The sequence below is a fragment of the Neodiprion virginianus genome, chromosome 1, assembly GCF_021901495.1.
Source record: "Neodiprion virginianus isolate iyNeoVirg1 chromosome 1, iyNeoVirg1.1, whole genome shotgun sequence".
Classification (NCBI taxonomy): Eukaryota; Metazoa; Arthropoda; class Insecta; order Hymenoptera; family Diprionidae; genus Neodiprion; species Neodiprion virginianus.
The window spans coordinates 3926609-3949690 of NC_060877.1; the positions used below are offsets into that span (position 1 = coordinate 3926609).

Here is a 23082-nt window from a genome sequence, read left to right on the forward strand (position 1 = left end):
TAGTCGCGAGTTTCCCAATTTGAGGGTACCTACACCTGCAGAGGTTGCAGTCGGCGACGGGCGCGGTAGGCGCGTAACGGCCGCAACCACGCCTTCGGGAATCGTCATAGGTGACCCGGTCCGGTCGGTCCGGCCGATCGGCGATATGGAAGCAACGCGACGGAGGGAAGGGAGCCGGGAACCCGCCACCTTCGCGGTGGCGGCTAACCAACCTCGGAGGATTATAGTTAGTTTTTCTGGGGCGGAGGCAGGGGGGTGGGATAGTGAGGCTTTCGAAAGGATGGTGATTGTGGAGCGTGGCCGGCGTGGCTCGCGTTGACTAGGGAGTATATAAGGCCCACCGACCCAGCCCAAGTCAGTCATTCACCGGACTAGCAGCCCAACCACCACCACACACTCACCAAACATGAAGGCCTTTGTGAGTATTCGGGCCTTCTCGCACGGCGAATATTATCCGGGACCGTTCTGCCTGAAGCCGCTTTTCGCGAAATTTCAAAATCACCGCGGTAACGAGCCGCTGGCCCTTTTTACAACGGCAGTTTTCAATTTTACTTCATTTTTCGATAGACTTTCTTCCTCGTTTTGTATCGCTGCACCGCGGTTGTAAACTTCGCTTCTGTACCTCGAATACCCGATATTATTCCTTCGGTCGCAAAACTTTTTACTACCGGCCAATAAAATTGGTCTCCATGTATACATATATATACATATATATATACATACGGTTACGGGTGAACCCTTGAACCCGAAACGAAATCCGGAAAGTATCAAAGTATCAAACGGGGAAACGTCGCTTTCGTCGTTTTAAAACTTCACTGCGGTTATTTACCGAGAACCGCAAAAATCGCTTCGGTTTCGTCTGATTTTGAGCAAATTTCAAATCGCCGCGGCATTGCGGAACAATAGAGCTCAGCCTCCGGCTTCCGGGAGAGTAAATAACACCTTTGGTGCACCGTTGCATTAGCGAGAAAGGACGTGAAAGTTTATTCGCGGATATATCGTGTATTCGAACGTGCATACGGTAACGTCGGGCAAAGCCGTCGGTCTCTCACGACATTTGTATCCGACTGTTACACGCGTGTTTCTCAGTGATCCGCAATCGAGAGCGACAAGTTTGACGCCGGGATAGCCGCGGGTGGTCGAGAAGAATATCGTTCGAGTGTTAATAAGCCGGGATGACTTCCTTTCTAAACGCAACATCTTACATGTAGAATCGTGCGAGAGAATCGAGTCCGAGTAGCTGCAGTTTGACGTGGCGAAACGAAGAAAGCCGCACCCGTCGGTTGCAAAATGTAATATTATAGAGAGCAGCGGAGAAACAAGCGTCACTTTTCTCCGACGTTTGTTACACGCCGGGAATGAATTATGCGGAACCGTTACACGGACGGTGATATAATCTACTACGGTAGACTCGCTTTTCCCCCGACGTCGCGAAAGTTTAACGACGGGAATGGAAAATATCGAGTGAGTAATATTTTTTGCGCGACTAGCCTGGAGCTCCCGAGTGTGCCAACTGGTTAGTTAGTTGGCCGGCTCTCGCGGTTTGCCCCGATCCGTAAAACTGGATCGGAGAGAATTTTTCACCTAATACGGAATCCCGATGCGGAATCGGGGCGTGGTGTAAGATCGAGAACGGCGCTGAAAATCGGCTCGGCCGCACCGAGCTGACGGGAAAAATGCAAGAGGCACGGTAGCCGGGCATTAGCTCGAGTTACGAAACGTTGCATCATCGCCGCGACACGCCGCCCTCCCTCCCCGTTCGCCGATAGAAATTCACCCGGTTTTCTCGTCCCGACACGCGATCCTCGCGACGTCGGTGAAAGCGAGGCTCTGGAGAACCAGCCAACCTTCCCTCATCTGCCTGCGTATCTGCAACGAAACCGGAAAACCTCGCTGTTCCAGATTGTGTTCGCCTGTCTGGCAGTGGCGACAGCTCGCGCCGGCATCGCCCACGGACCAGTCATCTCCTACGGTGGACACGGCGGCGGCCACGGTGCCGGCATCGCCCTCGTCAGCGGCGGACACGGAGGCCTTGGTGGAGGCTACGGAGGCTACGGAGGCGGATACGCCGGACACGGAGGCGCCGGTCTCAGCGGCGGACTCGCAGCCGGAGCCGGTACCGCAGCTTCTCTCCAAGGCGGAGCCTCAAGCTTGGGAAGCGGTGGTCTAGGAGCCAGCTACGCGGCCGGAGCAGCGGCCGCTGCTGGCGCTGCGGGAGTTCAACAGATCGTCTCTGGTGGTGGGTCGACCGAAATACGAGGATCCGACCTCACTCGCGACCTCTCCGAGCCTTTCGCGCCGTGCCTAACCCCTCGTTTTTCCCCAGGAGTGACCGGTGGTAGGTCCGACATCGGACCCGCGGAGGGACCCAAGGCCAACGTCGGACCCCAGAGCGGACCGTCCGACCTCGTCGGACCCCAGGAGGGAGCCAAATCCATCGGTGGACCCCGTACCGGACCCTCAAGCCTCGTAGGACCCGCCGCCGGACCCTCGACCCTGGTAGGACCATCCCAGGGAACCGCCACCCTCGTAGGACCATCCCAGGCGACCGCTAACCTGGTCGGACCCAGCTACGGCGGAGTCGCCTTCTACGCCGGATCCGGTGGAATCAACGGTGACGACGGTAGCTCCGGCTCCGCCGCCGCCGCCGCTCCCGGAGGTCTTGGAGGCGCTGGTGAGTCTCCGACGACGGTCGAAGCTCGACGCTCGGTCGAGCCTCCGCTAACGACCCTCGGTTTTTCGCCCCTATAGGTATCGCCCTTGGCGGAGGTGGCGGTTTCGGACTCGGCGGAGGATACGGAGGACCCGGTGCCATCGCCGTCGTCGGCGGAGGCCCAGGAATCGCCGGTGGAATCGGCGGCCACGACGCCGGAGTCGCCGTGATCAACGGACCCTCCGGAGCCATCCACGCCGGACTCGGTTCCCACGGAGCCATCATCCCGGCCCCAGTTTCCATCGGTCACGGCAAGTGGTAGACGGTCTTAACGGACAAGCGATCTCGGCTCGGCGACGGCGGCACACACACACACACCAATCATCACTGCACTACCGGTTGTTCATCACGCGCTGCAATTTTACCCGCGGGGGAGGGAGGGGGGAGGGTGAAGGGGGCAGCGGAAGCGTCCTCGGTCTCTTCTTCGACGCGACGAGGATGAGGACCGCGAAGAGAATCGGAGAACGAGGAGGAGCAGGAGGAGCAGGAGGATCGTTGGAGAGGAACGGCGACATTCGAGAACTCCGTCGTAACGCTCATACGGGGAACGGACGAGAGACCGGCTGAGTTTAGCTGAAAAAGGGATAACGAGAGAGTGCACAGTGTGAACAGTGGACAAGTTACGGCTCAGGCGCATCGACCATCCGTCGAAACCCGAACAACCAGGCGCGTTCTATTTTCTGAACACCAGCCGCGTTGCTCCTCACGGGTTTTCGATATTTCTTCACGCTTCTGCGGATCAGTCTCTCCCCGTGTTCTTCCACTGTCGATTTTCTCTCTCTCTCTCTATATCTCTCTCTCTCTATTCCGTTCCGTCTTCTCTCTTCTCAAATCTCTCTGTCCATTCAATTCTCCGTATCTTCAGGTTCCGAATCTCTCGGTGTTCCATCTTTTGCAATATTCTCTTACTCTTCGTCTCTCTGATTCTCTCTCTCTCTCTCTCTCTCTCTCTCTATCTTGCCTCAAGCCTACCCACGTATATTATATAATATCGTAATAATTATCTCGCTCGGAAGGATACCTCATAATCTCAATTCTCTACATCGTATTCTTCAATGTTGTTATTACATGTACTCACTGCCGCACCGCATACATCTTTTTCTTAAACTATTATTATATTATTACTATAATACGTATTCACATACTCGGCTACGCACATTTTTATACAACTGTGTATATGTGTATATATATATATGTATATATGTGTGTGTACATGTATATATTTGGTGATTTTTTTTGCTCATACACAATATACATAAATACACATTTATATATACCTATGTATATATGTATTTATATGTATACACGCACGCTATAAACACTCCCCCGTCAAACTGAAACATCCCCCGAAACAACGCGCGTATGTACCGTGTATAATATTGTAGTGCACGGACGAAAAGGTAAACACGCAAGTGAAAAAATGGCTACCGGTAGAAGCCAATGGTAGGTCAGCCGTTCGATTGGGAACGAACTAATGTACATAGAAGGCGCATCACCTCCCGCCGCCGGCCCCCGACCCCGCCCGACCCTCGCCCTCGTCTCACCCTCTTTTTGCGATCACGACTAGCACCCCACCACCACCACCACCACCATAGATAGATACCACGTATTTATAGCGTTTATACATTTATACAATACTTTATATAAAAATAAAGCATCAGTATTTAAAACTCAACATGTCGATGTGTATTCTCTCCGTTCTCCTCGGCGCTCGATCCAACCGTCGCATCCACCGATCCACCCACGGTGGTCCCAATGGTTGACAAACATGATCTGACACGAAAATCGACTGAATCAAATATTTCACTGCGAAAGCCAATCGAGCATTCGTGGCATGGTATTCGCTGTTCGGTCTGGTTGTCAGTGAACATGCGGCGGAAATGTAACACTTACATTCTGATACTTAGAATCGTGGGACTGCAAAGCTACGATGAAGATGGTATGAGATTTCAGTCAGGGTAGGCGGCGTGAGGAGAAGTTTGGGCGGTCGATAAGCTCCTAGACGACAAATGCGCCGCTCCGAAAATCTGGATGATAAAAAATTGAGTGACGTATAATAATTCCAAAGCTGGGGGAGCTTTTCGGGAGAACCGACAATGAGTGAGTCGCGTCTCATTTTTCACTCGTATAAGTCGCAAACCTGAGAGAGGAATAGAGAGAAGGAGAGATTCTTACTTTATGTACTATGTGCATGTATATATTGTATGAAATATATAGCCTTGGGAGTGGATCGGAGAATATATTAATAATTCATAAAGGATTATTTGCTTAGAATTAATACCACCACCTGCGGCGTTGGTTTTCTTTAACCCCTGCCACCTGACCCAGATTTAACCCCCAAAAATTATCGCGCGGTCTGTGCGTAATCAGAAAATTTTGAATCAAGTTCGAGAAAAGTTTGAGGGAGACTCTCGCTTCTCGCGGTGAAACTTTCAGTCTCTTTATTCGATTTGGACTTAGGCGACCCCGCTGTAAATTTCACCCCGAATATCTCTGAGAGCTTGGCGAGAATAGAATCGAGTTCGTGGTTGTATCGAGGAAAACTTGAGAAAAAAAAATTAACCAAGAACTCTCGAAAAAGATTCAATTCGACCCGCGACATGTTTCGTACCGTTTCTGCAGACGCGACAGGTTTTAGCCACGAAAAAGTACCGCCAATTACACAAACTCGATTAGCCGGTGATAGCGAAATTAGTTTCCCCGTATTTCACCGTAACGGGTGCATTAAAGCTCCACTTCAGGTAGCAGAAAAGTTTTTATTTCGACGAACGGGACCTCAAAACATGTTCCTAGAAATGACTACAAAACGCTCACCAACGTTTTACGGTGAACGTCGAGTTCGATCAGTTTCGTTCTCGAAATTTCCAAGGTCACTGAACGAAGCCGCAGGCTTACTCAAGCTTCACACGGCACGATTTCTAGTCTGCTTCGTTAACGAAGCTGAAACACGAACCAGGGTTCACAGCCGCCGTTGTAAGTTTGATTACCATAGAGATGGGAGGCTGCTGAAATATCGCCTGCATTTCAGAGCAGCGAGCTTCCTGCAGACGCTTACAGTGACAAAAAATAATGCAGATGCGCCGGAGTGCATTAAGCCAAAGCGCGTCAAGAAATTGTCGCGGCACTCAACCTCAGGCCAGGCTGATAAAGCTGATGGTGCGGCCGTCCGTCCGTCAGTTCTCTTTTCCACGCCGGATGACTGGCGAATTAGTCCCGCGGTCTGATCTCGCGTTGTCATTATCCATGAAAGCGCGAAGCCTCGACACGAACGGCGTGGCGTCGAGGCGGGTCTGGAATGGGAGAGTAAACAGCTTTATCAATTTGGTTCCCGCGAAGCGCTCTCTGGGAGTGCTTAGCCAGGCTGGAAAGTCCCCGGAGCTTTTGCTGCGAAGTCCTTCGAGGAGCGGCGGAAACGTAGGATGATTTACTCGATTCGGCTCGACCTTCTGTTTCCATTTGCAGTTTAACCACCGAAATTACACGGACAGGTGACACTGTACCCAGCGACGCGACGGTGCGGCGGTACGCGTTACGCTGTGAATTACTGGCTCCCGGTTCACCGCAGACGGAATGTGACGCCGACCGCGGGTTTCCCGTCAAATCGTAAATTGTAATTATCAAGATTCAGTGCCGGAGGTAACGCCGTCGCGAATACCCTCACCGGACGCGAGATATCGTCGTTTTTGAGCTCGACTTACTCGGGCTGAAGGACACTCGAGAACCGCAGCCACGGAACCATTCTTTGTCGCCCTCTCCGTCCTTTTCTTGCCTTTGCTCAATAATTCGCAGAGTGTGTTTTGCAATTAGAAATCGAGTAATACTCGCTCCTCGAACTTGCCTGTCTGATCCAACTTCCAGGAACGGCCTGTTAAGAGGATCTCGAGCGTTCCTGCTTTCGCGGTCTCAAGTGCCAACAAAGGAAATGGGATTAGCGGAATCATGAACAACAACGAGTAACGTGAGAGAGCGTACAGTGGCCGAACTCAATCTTGAAAGCTGAACAGCGGAATCTGTGATCTTAGGCCAGGCGCGAGCCGACCGGAAAAAAGCCCCGCATCGTTTTTGCTACGAAGGAAAAAAGGATCTCTTCACAGCTCCGAAACCACATCTCGGCCAGCAGTGACGGCTCGGTGAGTTTGCTCCGGGGATGAATTTGCGCGTTGAAACGTCGGACCGACGAAGAAATGGCGCCCTATTCCCGGTCAGGAAAAGCGAGTCCGACGTTGAACAGTGCCAAGTGAAAATTTCAGGTTCAATACTATCGCGGCAGGAGAGGTGAGCGCTTCTTTGAACTTTGTAGCGTATATAACGCAGCTCTAAATCTTTTGTCAAGTTACTCCTAGAGTTAGATGTTGGCTGAGGCATTCTGCTCGAGCAGATGCCCACGAATAAAAGAAAGCTCTGAGCTTCTCGAGGAGATCGCGAGACGACGGACGGCTTTAGACGTAAAGTCGCACACTGCATACGCCGCATTCTTCTTCTAGTTTTGTTCAAGTCTCAAGTGGAGCGCTCCGGAGAATCCTGCGTCTACACGTACCTCGGCCGGAAGTGTCCTTCGCCAAGAGTTTTCACCGCGAATTTCTACCGGCTTCCATCCTTGAGGGATGAACGCTTTCAATTATGGACGAAAAGCTCAGTTGGCGGGTCACTCGACGAATTTTTTTCTCCTTCCAGGATCCTCTCATCGGCTTAAAGGACCTCTCCTTTTTCTCTCAATGAACTCTGTTACAGACGCGACGAGGGGAGGGCAATTAATCGTTACGCTAATCGAGTTCGTTTAAAGCGACACGAGATTTCTACCCTTTCACCGATCGATGCAAGATTCCTGCTCGGCAGTTTGCACTTTCCATCAAGGTCGCGGTTGCCGAGAAAACTTTGTCCTCGAAGTGACGACAGGCACGCCGCTATAATTGCGGTAATAGTCCGATATACCTGTTCCGTCACTCTCTGTTTCCGCGTTCAAAGTGTCACGTGAATTTATCGCAGGGAAGGATGGCGAGAGCTCGATCCTTTTCGAAATGATGTTTCAACGTCAAAGCTGCGCTCTTTTTTTTTTCTTCCATTTTTGCATGTGGGGTGAACCTGAAATCAAAATGTTTGACGTTCGTCGTTGCGTGCGGTAATTCGAAATGATTGGAAACTCGATAACGAATAAGACACACAAAGCGCGCGACAATTCAATTATTCAAGTAATTATCGTACACGAAATGAATTCTTCGGCTCAAATTTCCAAACGAACGGTCAACGTCGATTGGCAGTCACACTAATTTAGCAGCGGGGCAACACGCGAACTCGATAAAAGAGGACGTAATTAACGCAGTCGATAATTCCGAAATAACCGAGTGATCCGACGGCGGTTGAAACGCGCTAATACAGAATCGCTAACGCCGGTCCGTGTATTTGCTTTACGGCGTGAAAAGTCTGGACAGGATTTCGAAGGTCCAAAAAGCATATCGAGCGTTGAACGTTTCAATTAAAAAATCTCACCGGTGTGGGGAAAATCGCAATTATTCACCAAGCTTCGCGGATTCTACCAGAAGGGAGTTGAAATGTCAGTGAAATCTCATTGCTCCTTCCTCCTCCTCCTCGTCGTCGAACTCGAATTATTAACCCAGACATCGAACCTTTCCTCGTACAACAAAGGCAACAAAGGCACGATGCATTGCGGGCGCAGAGGCAAGAGGCATCCATCGCATGTTTGCAGGGAATTGGAGCAAACATCGAGGAGAACGGTAAAGGTCGAGACGTAGCGGCGAACTTTGTCTTTGTCGGTACTCGCTGAGGATATTCCACGAACTGTACAGATACTCTCAGCGTATCCTCTGGGGCACCGCAGGTCAGCGTCGGAGGAGATAGGTAGAATTTGGAGTCCAAGGTCGGGACGAGGACGAAGAAAGAGGTGGATAATGCCGAGCTGAGGGAGAAAACTGAGCCCCAGAACGGCCCGACCCGCTTAATTACCGACCTTAAAGAGGCGCCGAGGGTCGCCATATTCGACGATTGTTACTGGCTTTTTGCTCGCCGGTTTGTCGATTTCGTTCAAATACTACGGCGATATATGTCGGCGGTGAGGCTCGAAATTCGAGAGAGACGGAGCGAGCGCTTCGCGTATCTCGAGTGGGAAATTCTGGAACAAAAAATAAAGTGGATTAATAATTCCTAGAGTAATCACCCCTCGCCGAGGGGCTCGTGACGGCCCTGGCTACTGCCTAACTCGGCACTGCGCTCGACTCGGACTCAGAACGTCTAAATTAATTCGGCAATTCCCAGGTATACATTCACGAGTCTCGTTCAGCTCTAGCACTGGAGGAATTAAAACGGCGTGTAACTTCGTAGATGCTCGATTCATAATTAAACTAACCCCCCCAGCTGTCCGACATATTCTGCTTTATACGTACCTTATACCCACCATCGCCACCTTCTCCTCCTCCTTGGGAACGGAGTTGAAAACAGGCGGGCAATTGACGCGTCTGCGAAACGGTGAGTTTCAATTTTACACTCGGTTTGTTCTTCTTTTTGAGGTGTGCAGGCACTTGCCGTTAATGACGAGAATGCATAAAATTACCGAAATTATAAACCCCCTTGTAAACTTGTTGTTCGGTATCGCTTTTAACAGCGAGTACGGTGCAACTCCTCCGTTTCGAACAAGCTTGACGGTAATCGTGACACGTTTCAATCCCACGAGTCAGTCGCAACAATTGGGCAGAGTTTAATTGACGGTTTGCGGCAGCTTAATTTCGGAGGAACAAAACGGCCGATGAAAAAACCGTGAACTCGGAAAACTTGAAACAAAGCTTTAGCCGGCTGATTGAGCGAGAGAAATTTGTGGCAACCGACCGCGTGCTTCACCCGGCGTAAATTCGAGCCACGAGTAACCGAGTCAGGTTGAAATTCGTGCACGAATCGAGGGGCCAAAATAATTACCGAGGATTTAACTCGGCGAGAAACTTGGTCCTAGGCGAGCGAGTGGTGGACTGCGGTTCGTGGCGGCCGATCGTGAGCGTAGAAAAATTCCGCGGCCTGAAAGTGGGTGGTGGTAAAAACTAGTTTTCCTACCCTCGCCGGCGGGCCGCAAGGACATTTTTTAGGCCTTCAACGACATCCGCGTAACCTGCGCTCACCGTCGGAAGGGACGGTTTCCAGCAGGCCGCAAATGGGTGTGGCGAGGTTACCACCGTCCGACACAATCGGTCCGTACCGCGGAGCCTCGGAGGTATTATTATTCGCGGAATCAGTGGGAGCGCGAATCAGGATGCCAGAGTCCTATATAAGCTCGGTTCGATATCCAGAGTCCATCACCACTCGACTACCGCTCAGTCAGTCAACATGAAAGCCTTCGTGAGTATACGAGTTTAAGCTTCGAATTTTTTAAAACCAACAACTCCTCCCTGAATCTCACCCCCAGATCGCCCTCCTCGCCCTCGTCTCCGTGGCCGTCGCGACGCCTCGTGAACGTCGGAGTGTCTGGGGTGGCGCCCACGGCGTCGCGGTTGGTCTGGCTGGGCCAGTCCTTGGCGGTGCTTCGGTCGCGGGGCCTCATCTGGGCCCCGCATCTCTCGCCGGGCCCGTCGTCGGTCCCGCTCGTGTTTCCGGAGCTGTTGCCGGCCCCGCTCACCTCTCCGGCAGCGTCGCCGGGCCCGCGGTTGTCACCGGGTCCGTCGCTGGTCCCACCTGGGTTGACGGAGGCTGGGACGGAGCCTGGGGTCACGGATGGAACGGAGCTGCCGGATGGGCTGGTGCAGGTAACCGTCCGATACGACGAACCCAAAACACGCTGAGTTGACACTGAAATCGACCTTTGTAGGATACGGACTTGGAGCTGGACACGGGGCTGTTTTGGCTGGGCCTGCGGTCCATGGAGCGGTTCTAGCTGGCCCAGTTGGTCACGGAGCGGTGATTTCTGGGCCGCACGCGGGCGCGGCTGCGGTCTCTGGACCCAACGCTGGGTCTGCGGTTATCTCGGGACCTTCTGGCACCATCTCCACCCATGGCGCCGGATACGGAGCTGGAGTCCATGCTGGACTAGGCCATGGATGGGCTGGCCATGGTCACTGGTGATTTCCACGCGTCCTCCCCTGAGCCTCTTAACAAATGTACTGACTGGTCCTGGCTTGGTTCCCTTTCTCGACCTCCGATTCTCGTCTTTTTGTATAACAAACATTGAATAAATGCATTTTTACACTTGAAATATGATGCCGGTACGTTCATTGACTGTTTATCTCATTCGCCTTTATCTAGTCATAATAATCGTTGAAACACTTCGAAAGTATATACGCTGACGTAAATCTAAAGAGCCGATACTCTTTGTTCTCGTTGAATAGTCAGCCATGCTGCAGTAATTGTCACGACCTGTGGCGATATTAATAACGCATAGGCAAACCCTGATTAACAGCGAATAGTATATTATCTTGTAAGCAGCTATATTGCTGCGGAGCGTGGAAAGCTCCTTTACACTCGGCGTAATTTACTCCGTCATAGCTTTCAGTCTGCAATTAAGCGATTTGAGGTGGCCTGAGAGGCGCCGGAACTTCCCATTTCGTGTCAGAAGCTTCGACCATATTCCGTCTGTTCGCTGGTTTGAAGCTGGGCTGAACAGAAGAAGACCGCCATCGTCTGGCTGGAACGTAAAACGTGGATTCTAGCATCATTCAGATGCCCTGGACCCATGCACTCACGAGCCGACAAGCAAAGGCTGGGCTCGTGTGGCACGGCTGGTTTACAACTGCAGTGCCGGTTGATCGTATCAGCATCGATCGAATTCCTGGGGTTGCACCAAGTGGCGACGGTCTCCGAATATAGACTGTACCACCTCCCTGATCACTGTTTCACCCTGATTGAACCTTGTTTTAATCGAATTTCTCTGGGTTTCTACATACTTTCTTTCGATCAACTTCCGTCTCGCGCATTTTCGGCTGGTAACTTCAAATGCTAAGAACTGCAAGTTCCTTCGCGAAAATCACCACCAGGAAACATACCTGTGATGCTAATTCATCTCGACACTTTTTCCACTCTGTCAGATCAATGTTTGATAGAAAATGAAATGTCGTGAACGAGCTCAAGCTAGCTTGTCAATCGTAATGCGATCTGGCGATGAAACGCAACCGAGCTATGTTCCAAAAGCATGTTCTCTTCATCGTTTCAGGCCCCCAATTTTTGGCGACTCGCTGAGACGGCAAAGGCCAGTCGTTCCAATCAATCGCCCACTCGCTCTGGCCGCGTCGACATGTGAAGGGAGGGTTTTGAGTGGCCGCGACAATGCGCGTGGCGACCGATCATTTTCCTGATCTACGATTACAACCGGAGTGTCATTGTCGCTGGAGCTTGAAGGCTGTTGGTGAATACGTCCGGCACGCGCGTTCCACGCCTGACCTCTGACACCTACGTGCCGTGCCTACGGCAGCGGTTAGTCTCTGACACTTGGCACTCGCTAACAAAGGATCTATAACTCGAATTACCCACCGTGTGGGAAGTGCAAAGTCGGTGTGTCGATAATTTCTGGAGTACGTACCTGCAACGACCGTGTGGGTAGGCAGGAATTTCACTCTGCACTTATGTTGCCCATTTCGGATCGGCGGCGGGATGGGAAACACGCGAAAACACGTGTGGCATAAGCGGAGAGTAACTTGACCAACGATAATAACCGTTGTATCGAGTTACAAATTTCATACCAACTTTGTGTGATTCTCCATGTATACAGTGTTATTATGACGAAACACTACGTGTCCGAAAGTTAACGCTAGATCGTAAATTGAACCATCTCGAATTCTCTACCTCGCTGCTTTGTACCGACCAATTACCTTCGAAGTTACGAATTATCGACACTTACACATAACGTTAAACGGGACAAGCATTTTTTCCATACATTAAATCGGAAGAAACTTACAAGCTTCAGGCCACTCGTGCAGGGTCGGTTTAAAGTACGAGTCAACGACGTCTTAAAGAGTATCGGAATCCTGAAATCGCAGCGATCGTGTTTTCGGTCATAAAATAAAAATTATCAAGGAAATACAAAAGAATTCCAAAGCGATCATCACGGAATTGTAAAAGCGAGATGTTTCGATCATACAAATGTTTTGAAGCTATCTATCGGATGAAGAACGTATTCGTGTACTTGATGCAAGGATTGAACAGCGACTAAATTCTCGAGGGGAAAATTCATATCGGAGACTTTTGACATATCACGTATCAAAGGCGGTACTATGAAAATGTGAGTATCCGTACAGTCGCCAAAGAGATTTGGCAGACGTTTCAAACATTCCCCGTCGTTCGGGATTCAAAGTAAGAAAATTCACCCCTTTTCACCTCAGCGCATCGCAATGCTTGATGTTGACAGGATGATTTTCAGTGCTATTGACAACCAAACGTTGATGCGTATCATGGCTCGTCACGGCGCATTCCGACCTTTGGTCCTCGACGAAGGTAAGATAAATGTACCAGTTATTGATCATTTTTGGTTGTATCCGTGTGATTCTGAGTTCTAAAATTACTATAAATTGGTTTTAGTCATCGAAGAATCCGCAATTTGTGCCGCCAATTTATAATTTTCGAAAAGAAAAGGGTCAATAATTGTTACGCTTACCTTACGCCTGTCGGTGTCACTTGCATTAGTCCGAGACAAATCCTAATGCAGATTGCTGGAGTCTTGCCTCCACAGACAAGCGAGGCCAACCTGACCAGGTGCAGGTTAAACTTCTCGTCAACGCTTTGTCTCGACGACGAAGGCCGCGAGGGGAAGGCGGCATAAAAAAAGGGGGGAGGAGGAAAGTTTTCGAAGAGTGAAGGGGATAAATAACTCAGGTCCTGGGTTAACTGGGCGCAGCTGCTAATTCCTCGATAATTAAAATTTCACTTCCTCCTGATCGGCTATTAATTTCTACCCCATTCGTCCGTCACTTATTCCCCGTTTCAAGAAACCCGGCACTTTGTATATCCGTGCATTCCCTGAAAAGAGTAATAAAAGTTTCTCAAACTCAAAGGTACGGTTCTTATAATCTGGAATAGAAACGAACAAAATGAAAAAATAAAAATAAATAAAAAATCGAGAAACGAAGTAAAGCCTGGAAGGTATTTCAAGCTCGAATATAACTTGCACTCTGCGCCGACGTGCAGTATATACGGTGGTAAAAATCATACAGTATATTTGATAGGAATCTTCGAACGTGACAAATTGCCTGTTTCAAACATATTGGCACTTTCAGTCGTGCCTGCAGGTGTGTGTGTGTGTGTGTGTGCGCGCGCATGTGTGAAGTACGGCTGCAGCGTGCTTCGGGCGAAAAATAAAATGATACTCCGCTTACCTACCATTGGAAGTGGTTCGATATTGACGGGTGGATGTGCCGAACGATATTGACCTGGGTCGTGTCGGAAAGCTCTACTCATATGGAATGCGAAAGCGATCCGACAAAAATTGAATGATTAGAAGGAAAAGAAAACACATAAAAGCATTTACAACGCTGGTACCGATGGAAGGCTACAATTTCTAATATATCCACGTAATGAATTTCTGTAAGGAACAAATTCACCGAGTTTCATAAGTCAATTGGAAAAATATCAATACAGCAACCTTGTAACCTTATCCTCGCTATTGAAGGTGTAATAAACTTAATAAAATTTCTGATTCTTTTCACAAATCTTGGCATCATTTTCGTGATAAAGACGAAACCTTGTCGCTACGGTCTCAGACAAAATCGATTCGTTAAGAATAAGGCGCCGCGTTGCCGTTCGTCGCGTTCCTTCCATCGCGGTATATAATATACAAAGAAATCGACAATGCTCGCAATACGCTTAAATCCGCAGCCACCCACTCATGCGATACTCAAGATCGCCTTGTTCGCGGTTTTTCGGCCCACCGTCAAAGCCTGTTTCGAATTAATTCCGCGCGGCCCAGCCCTCGTAGTTACAAGTGAATTCCAGCGAGTTGCCGCAGGAGTCGAAGACGGCTCGTTGTCCGGGTGTCGCGACGCTACCGACGCCTGTTAAACCTACGCCTCAGTCCCGCAGGCCGCACCGCACCTCGCCCTCCAGGAATGTTCAAAGTGCGCGACCCTGCGAGCCTTGCAATTCCGCGCCACGCCCGAACCGCGAGGTCGCGGCCGCAGCCGCGGAATCTCGTCGTATAAAAGCGCGACGCAGAATCGGAGTTGACAGATCACCGGCAGCCGTCTGCTTCGCAATTCTCTGCACCAACCCTCCCAGAATGCGTTTCTTCGCCGCGATCACCGCCCTCCTCGCCATTTTGGCCACGGCCACAGCCGCTCCTTCCGGTCTCTGGGGCGCCCACGGCGTCGCCCTTGGGGGCCCGGTCCTAGGGCCGGCAGCACTGGCGGGGCCAGTCGTGGGCCCAGCGCGGGTTTCCGGCCCCGTTGACGGCGGTGCCCTCGTTTCCGGTGCCATCGCCGGACCAGCCGTCGTGACCGGAAGTGTCGCTGGTCCCGCAGTCGTTTCTGGATGGGGAGCGCCGGTCCTCGGATGGGGAGGTGAGTGAATTTAGCCACGTTTCGCCCGCCACCAGGCTGCGGCCTCTAACCTTTCGGGCGATTTTACAGCCGGACACGGTGTCGCAGGGGCCGCACTTCACGGCGCAGTTTCGGCACCGGCGGTCGTCGCAGGACCATCTGGCAGCATCGTCGTCGGGCCTGCCGGACACGGTGGTATTGCCCAGGGGTGGGCGGGACATTGGTGAACCGGAATCACCCCCGAGTAACCGAATTCCAACCCTCGACGAGCGACCGACCCGACCTCACAAGCTGACCGCCTAACGATCTCCGTCACCAGCTACCCCGCACACAAATGTTTACCCTCTTAGCTGTAGCGAACCTTTGACAATATACCTACCCGATGTAATAACTCTTTGTACATAACCTCAGCTCTTCTGTCTCCGATCTCCCTTTTACCACCTTTCTTTAATAAACTCGCACTTTCAAAGCAACGATCGGACGGATGGGCTTTGATCTCCGTGGACCTTGAGATTCGTTTACGTCTTCCGATTCCTTATCCGCGCGCTTGTCTCGCTCTTCGTGGACGAGTACGTGCAAGACCTCGAAATCTCGGGAGAGCCGGTCATCGATGATTCGTTGGAGCCGCTTTGAGACGCGGCGACGATTCGTTTTCTGGCCGATAGCGAGACAATGCGGACTCAAAGCTACCGGCTGCAGAGCTTCGGGACGCGAGGCAAGAAGAACGCTTTCCAGGCGACGGTGTCTGTAATTTCAGGAAATTGCTGGCACTGCACTTCAATTAGTCTAGACCGGAGTCTCCGGCGTCTCGGGACGGGCCCGATATCGATACATTTCCGGTCTCTTTGCGAGGCGCTGGTCCGTTGAGTCCAGCGATTCTTCAACTGATCCCGGGAATATTTTTCTACTTTCGATTATCTCTGCGGTTCCGTCACTCAGCGAGACGCGTGAAATCCCAAGAACAGAATCGTTTGATGTTTCCCCTCCGATTCTCCGCGAGTATTTTTCAAGTAACGCGAGCGATTACTTAGCGGAATGAGACTGCCTACCTGCGTTTGACGAGCCGACAAAGGAGGATTGATTGCGATTGTGGCCGGACATTGGAGAGAAAAGGGAAACGTTATGTACGAAACAACGGTACGATAGATGAAAACTCCGTTTGAGCTTTCCGCCGAGGTCGGGAAGCTTTGTCCGAACGATGAACGGACCTCGACCTTATTCCTTTTTGACTCGGCCGTGAATTACGATCCGATCTAAAGCCGATGAAACCTCGATTCTCGTACACCTTTGTCGGGGCTCGAACAAAGATAAGATTGATGTTATTGATTGCGCCGAAATTACGTTACGCGTCAACCGCCTCCCACCATGGCATCGTCGACGTTCTCAGGACGAGCTTCGTGTGTGCCGAGAAAGAAGGAGAGAAGAATCGGGAAAAGGATGAGGATGAGGATATCAACCGGAGTATAAAAAGCGCGATATTAGTTTCGAGCAAATGAATAATACCCGCAATTTTTTACCCCCCCAAGCTCCACTTTCAGCGGCCGGTTCTCGGGTATCAAATTTCCAAAATTAGAAGAACGGGATGGCGTAATAACGCGGATAAAGTTTGCTGCAGACAATGATTAATCCTCGGCTTCGCTTTGCTTGCCAATGTCCTTTCAAGACGCCGCGCCACCAATTGCACAGTTATAATTAAAAATTTCTATCCGCGCGCAAAAATTCTTTTTTCTTCTTTCAGAAATATTTCACTTACCGATGAAGATTAGCTGGGCTGATATTTCATTCAGCCGTTCGACTTGCCAGGGAACTTGGAAGGCGAAAAGTCGGGCAAAGTTTCGACCAGCCTCCTTGATACAAGAAAAAAGAGACAAAAATGAAACTCCGACTTTTGAGAGCTTCGCAATAATATATTTTACTCGTAATGTTAAATACTACGAAAGTCCGGATCTTATCCTTAAAATCTTTGCCAAAAGTACCCGCTCATCTCTTCTCCCGGTATAACCGATTAAAAATAAAAACGTGACTGGACAGTGAAAAACTTTTTCAGGACTCAGAGAACCGCTCCGTCAGTTTCCTTAATGCCTTTTATTTTATTCCCGTCGTAAGTTTTGAGAGGCTTTGTTGTGCGTTTGAAGAATGCAAAAACAAATCGAGATTCAAAATCACACTGATCGACTTGGAAGGAAGATCGATTGCAATTTCAAATTCGTTGAAACAGGCGAAATTCCAGACGCTTCGTGTATCGTTAAACGCGAATAAAAAGCCACGAGAAAGTCCCAAATTTGACAAATTAACAGGAGCTCGAGTCGGCACCGATGTTAATATATTATATGTACCTGCATATGTATTTCGCATCGGCCATGCGTAACTATTTCGCATTAACGGTACAAGAGAATCACGGAGTGGGTGCGGAGAGCGCGTTAGCGTGGAAACTTGAAACTATATTTGGATTTAATTGGAGCGGTGTTATGAGCTGGGTTGGCTGAAGACCAAACCACTCGATGCGTATAACGCTTAGTTGAGACTAAATTTTCCGGATATATTATTTGAATTTGTTGACACCGTTCCCCCCTTAATTAAACTGGCTTTGATGTAAAAATGGTCACTTACCTTTGTTGTTAGCAGTTGATTTTCGGGCTCTGTGGGGCGGCTCTGCGTGCTCGGCGAGGAGGTATACGGTATTAAATGACTGGTTTACACTCGATATGGGTTTAATTACAATTATACGTTTATTCGATAAAAATGAGGTTAGTTATGTACTATGGTAGAAAGGAAGTTTGTGTTTGAGTAAAATAACGCGGAGTTCGCTCAGCGCTTGACGTGATTGGATTTTGTAATAAAAAACTGAGAGAAAGACTTCTTCTTAAAAGCTGACTGACTACTGCTCAACTACCGTTTTTGACTACTCATTCACTACTCTCTTTTAAAAGATTCGGGTAGTCTTGTCTGAACTACTTCCTGATTGGTTACCAGTATCCTTAAGGGATGCTGGACCAATCAGGAGGGCCTGATAAAATTTTGAGTTTTTCTATTCGTCAAGACTACCCCCGCCCATCGGGTACGGTGTAGCATGAGACTTTATCATTAACTATCCCGCCTTTACCACACGTGCGGGTAGGAATTTCCGTTTTATGTTTGTATATAATAAAGATATCCTTATTTTAATGTTCGGGCCAATATTGCCCAGACAGACACTTGAGATAGACCCATACGGATCTATCCGTTGCACGTGTTCATTTCCAGAAGTTATAAAAAGGTGATAAAGAGAGTCGTATGCATGCAATGCATACGGAGACGCAAAAATAAAAGTAAAAGATAAAAATATAAAATATAAATGTATTAAATTAAGAGGTAATAAGAAAGATAAAACTAGTGGGTAGGGGCAGAGGAGATCGAGGATGTAACACCTCCCCCCTCCGTTTCAAATGTTAAACGTGTGTTTAACATTTGACGTTCACGTAGATGATCTTCAAGCACACTGGTGGGAATAACTTTTATTGCTTGCGAATGAGGTACGACCGGTGGGTTTTCCATGTCTTGTTCCTTTGTCGAAGTTCCTTCGTTGTTCTTGTTGTGCGATTGGGGTTTTCCCAAATGCGTTAGCAGGGTCGTTAATGAGCTGAGTAGTGCCCCCAGCAAAAGTATGCTCCAGCCATAAATGGTGTGCAGGGTATATCCATGGATTCCGACGTTGATTATAGTTTTTATCAATTGAATTATGAAATAAACTCCTATTACTCCAGAACTAGCGGTACCCAACATCATGAACCCGTTCCATATTTTTCGGGATGTAGATTCTGCGATTTTGTTCAAAGAATTTTCGTCCAGTAGGCCGGATAAAGAGATTTTCGTATCAGATACAGAATGTCCAGTTGCACCCCTTGCAACTGCGTTTAGAACGGCTGGTTTCTCGATCGGGAACATCACTCTGTCGCGGTAGCTTTCTAAGTCCTCTTCCGTGTAGATTCCACTGACAGAGAGAGGTGGCGGTTTGGTATACTGCCAAGATAATCTGGTCATCGGTGTAAGTTTCTTCGGTGCTTCTATGATAACCTTGGGTAGCGGTGAAAATGTAATCCATGTTCCATCGATATTGAATGTACTTGGTTGCAATTCGCTGCATTCTCGTTCACTTGATTTTCTCACTATAATACGTGATTTCGGCGTTAAAAAGAGCGACTGATTTTGAAACGTTATTGGAATTTCTTGATGACATGTCTCTGATTTCCTGACGGTTACTGTCACAGGTACACATTTGATTAGTTGCACAACTTCTCCTGCTCGTATAGCCATGTAACCTGGTCCCTTCATGACGTTGTATGCGAATTCATCTGGTGTGTGAATTGCAAGTGTAAGGGTGTTGCGTAAAACTTGTTCTTCCAGGGTACATTTTTGTTTAATAAGATCCTTATAAACTTGAGTTATTTGTTTACTAAGGTGTTTTTCCAAATATACGATTTTTGAGTTCATGTATGAAAGGATGTCAACATTCTCGGCGTCAATTTTACTTTCAGCTTTAATTGGGTTTGCAGGGTCAATTTCCACAATGAATAATTTGGGATGTTCTGTTCGTGAGATCTTATAACCGCAGATTTTGAATTCGGTGGTCTTCATTAAGGCAAAAGTCGTCTTTTCACTTGAGTAAGTGTAAACATCTGGTGTAAATCCTTCTTCTTGGGGTTCCCTAATTTTCGTCGCTGGTCCGGTATACAAGGCATTATAACGATCAAGTTTACAATCGTTCGACGGCGAGTTTGTCCAATAGGCATACGATCCATCATTCCCAAAGCAATCAGTATTAGACAACGTACACCTGGTCCCATCCTTCAAAAAGAGCTTATTTCCATCGAATTTGACCGTCGCTGAATATTTTTCGACTGTTACTTTTGCTATCCCCTGAGCGATGACATCTTCCCATTGACCATAGCCATCGTCGTAACTAGCGCCAACACAGCTTCCGGTGTCGGTTATTTTTCCCGCGAAAATTGCGTCTCGGATGTTGGTTCTATTTTGAAGAAGTCCCGATAAGACGACGTTATTTCCCAGTCTTATGATTCCGAAATTATAAAGACCCATACATGCTTCTCTGTTAACTTCGTGTATGTAAACGCGTCGTCCCTTTCTCACCACAGAATTGTGTGAATGCATACCACAATGGTAAACCGTTCTGTCTATCTCAATTTTACATTGAATGATGTCTATGTGATGAAATTCGGCTAATTGAAGTAGTTGGACGTGAATATTTTCAGAACTGGGTTCCCTCTCCGGTATGTCGCATTTTCCGATACTGGCCGTATCGATGATTGATGTGTTTCTTGATGTTCCTCCACAGTCGTATCCCACCAGTGCCCAAGTTACGGCGGGCAACCATAACATGATCATAAGAATGATTTTACTCATTGTTCCCCTTTGCTGGAACAAAGTGTTCCGTTCATTTAATAATGAGGAAATATTTGCTTATATTAATAGTCTTTTCATTATTTGAAATGAAATCGAGTTATACTTATTTACGTTTAAATGTGTGTGTTATAGAATTTATTTATATCTAGTCCTGCGCTTTCATTAGGCTATTTCTATTTAGTTATAATTAGTTATAATAATGAATTATCCTTTTAGCATTTTCAGTTTATTCATATGAACTATTTTAATCTTATTTCCAACTTGAATTTTGACATCTTGGTTCTCTAATAATTCCTGTATCTCATACGGTCCTGAATATTGATCAGAAAATTTCCCTTTTTTGGTTCTTTTAGAAGAAAAACTAGGTCTCCTTTCACCAAGTTTAACGAATTTAATTTTTTATCATAATAATATTTGGATTTTTCTTTTGAATGTATCAGATTTTCTTTAGCCTGATTTTGAATATTTTTAATCTTGGTGAAAAGTTCGATTAGGTATTCTTCGTAAGTTCGATCATTCAATTCCTCTATTATTTCATGCTCAGATGGTAATCTTGCTAATTTGCCGAAAACTAGTTCATAAGGTGTATGTTTTGTTCCCTCATGGACACTTGTATTATAAGAGAACATTGCAAGATCTAACCATTTATCCCAATTATTATTTTTTGTAACATATTGCTTTAAATATTCGGCTAGGACGTGATGTGATCTTTCTATAGACCCATTTGATTGGGGATGAAAAGCGGTTGTTTTACATTGTTTGATTTTAAATTTCTTTGCTATTGTTTTCATTAATGAACTTGTAAGATTAGCACCTTGATCAGTAAGAATTTGCTTAGGAGCTCCAAATTTACAAATAAAGTTATTGATTAGAGCTTCTGCCACATCAATTGAGGTTGTTGAATTTAGGGGTACTGCTACAGAATATTTCGTTAATTGATCTTGAATTGTTAAAATATATTCATTGTTTGAAGGAGTGATAGGTAAAGGACCTACAATGTCCATAGATATTTTGTCAAAGCTTGAACCTGGTGTATCGGTTAATACCATAGGTTGCTTAGTTTTTACTCTAGTTAGTTTTTTGAGTTGACATTCCATACATCCTGTAACATATTGTTGGATTTGTGATTTCATATTTGGCCAAAAGAAATTCTGTCTGATTCTGTTGTATGTCTTTGTAACTCCCTTATGTCCTCCTATTGGCAGTGCATGATATTCTCGAATTATCTCTGTACGTTCATTAAGCGATGGGACTCTAATTAAATTTTTGCAGATTGTTATTTTACATTCATTATCATTAAAGATGGATTCCAACAAAATTTGAATTTCCTTCCAATCCATCTCATCTATTTTCCTAGTTTTTGCAATTGATAAACTATTCAAATTTAATTCTCGAACGACATCCAATAGAGATTTCAGTGATTCTATAAAAATATCACGGTCTAAAGGTGTATTTACTGATTCTTTGATTGGTAGCGCAATACACTTTTTGCTTCCTATTGGAGTTACTCGTGCCCTTCCCAACATAGCTTCGGTGATTTTTGGTAATTTATTTGTATTTTGTAAATCTCTAGATCCCTCATCTAACGGGATCCCTCGAGTAGTTACAAAAATGACACAATTATCGCTACGCATGGAAAGTCTGTCCCTAGTCTCAATAAATTTTAGGTTATTTTGTGGTTCTTCCTGATCTGATTCAAGTTCTACCATTTCTATTTCGCTGTCTGCGGATGATCCTGTATCCTTATCAGATTCACCATCAGAATATTCAATAGGGCTATTCATGATTTCCGCCCTTTCGTTTTCGATAGATTTGTGAACTTTTGCGTCTTGTATATTATTATTCGTATTGATAGTTTCTAGGATTTCATCATTTATTGTACTTTTAGATTGCTCTTGGTTTTCATTGTAAAAAAGATTAAAATCGTTTAAAATATCTTCTGCATTGATATGTGTTTTAGTTCTTAGTTTGCGCGTTTTAAAATTGTCTGTGTATCTGTCTGGTGCTCTTATGGTCTGTCTGTCTCGAAGTTTACGACCTGCATTTTCTGTATTCTGAATACTTGGGTCTTCTGATTTTCTATCCTTTTCTACGCCTGGGCCAGCTGTTACACTATCTTCTCGCGATGGACTGCCCTCGTGGTATGATTTATTACCTGAAGGTCCTTGACCCTGTAGCCTATATATTTTGGATGTTTCAGTTTTCTTATTGGCATATATAAGTACTTCAAATGGTTCTGCGAAAAGGATATCGATTTTTCTTTTATCTTTTCCCATGGCAATTTATCTAAACCACTGCCTATCTTAGGCATAGCGATTTTATAACAGTTCAAATTTTCACATAAACTTCTTAGTGATATCAGACTTCGTTCTAATGATTTTAATGTTGGTTTTTCGTTACTTTCCTTTTTCGTTATTAAATAAAATATGTATCTATTACCATCTTTTAGAAAAGCTACGTCACCAACAGATTTTTTCTGAGACTTCAAACGACCAATATTTCCGAAACGTGTTT

At 47.2% G+C, this 23082-nt stretch overlaps 3 protein-coding genes across 3 annotated transcripts; all 3 read left to right on the plus strand.

Annotated features, from left to right (window-relative positions):
• The first annotated feature begins 361 nt into the window (after positions 1-361).
• On the plus strand, positions 362-4388 carry LOC124310191 (glycine-rich cell wall structural protein-like). Its single transcript, XM_046773984.1, has 4 exons — positions 362-418; positions 1903-2239; positions 2327-2674; positions 2752-4388. The coding sequence occupies exons 1-4, from the start codon at positions 407-409 to the stop codon at positions 2973-2975; spliced, it is 921 nt and encodes a 306-aa protein (XP_046629940.1). The 5' UTR covers positions 362-406; the 3' UTR covers positions 2976-4388.
• Positions 4389-10020: 5632 nt separating this feature from the next.
• On the plus strand, positions 10021-10901 carry LOC124310192 (fibroin heavy chain-like). The gene is made up of 3 exons (XM_046773985.1): positions 10021-10051; positions 10119-10455; positions 10518-10901. Exons 1-3 carry the CDS (start codon positions 10040-10042, stop codon positions 10769-10771), a joined length of 603 nt encoding a protein of 200 aa, XP_046629941.1. The 5' UTR covers positions 10021-10039; the 3' UTR covers positions 10772-10901.
• A 3964-nt stretch (positions 10902-14865) lies between these two features.
• LOC124310194 (dirigent protein 10-like) lies at positions 14866-15641 on the plus strand. Its single transcript, XM_046773986.1, has 2 exons — positions 14866-15189; positions 15259-15641. Exons 1-2 carry the CDS (start codon positions 14910-14912, stop codon positions 15393-15395), a joined length of 417 nt encoding a protein of 138 aa, XP_046629942.1. The 5' UTR covers positions 14866-14909; the 3' UTR covers positions 15396-15641.
• Positions 15642-23082: the final 7441 nt, after the last annotated feature.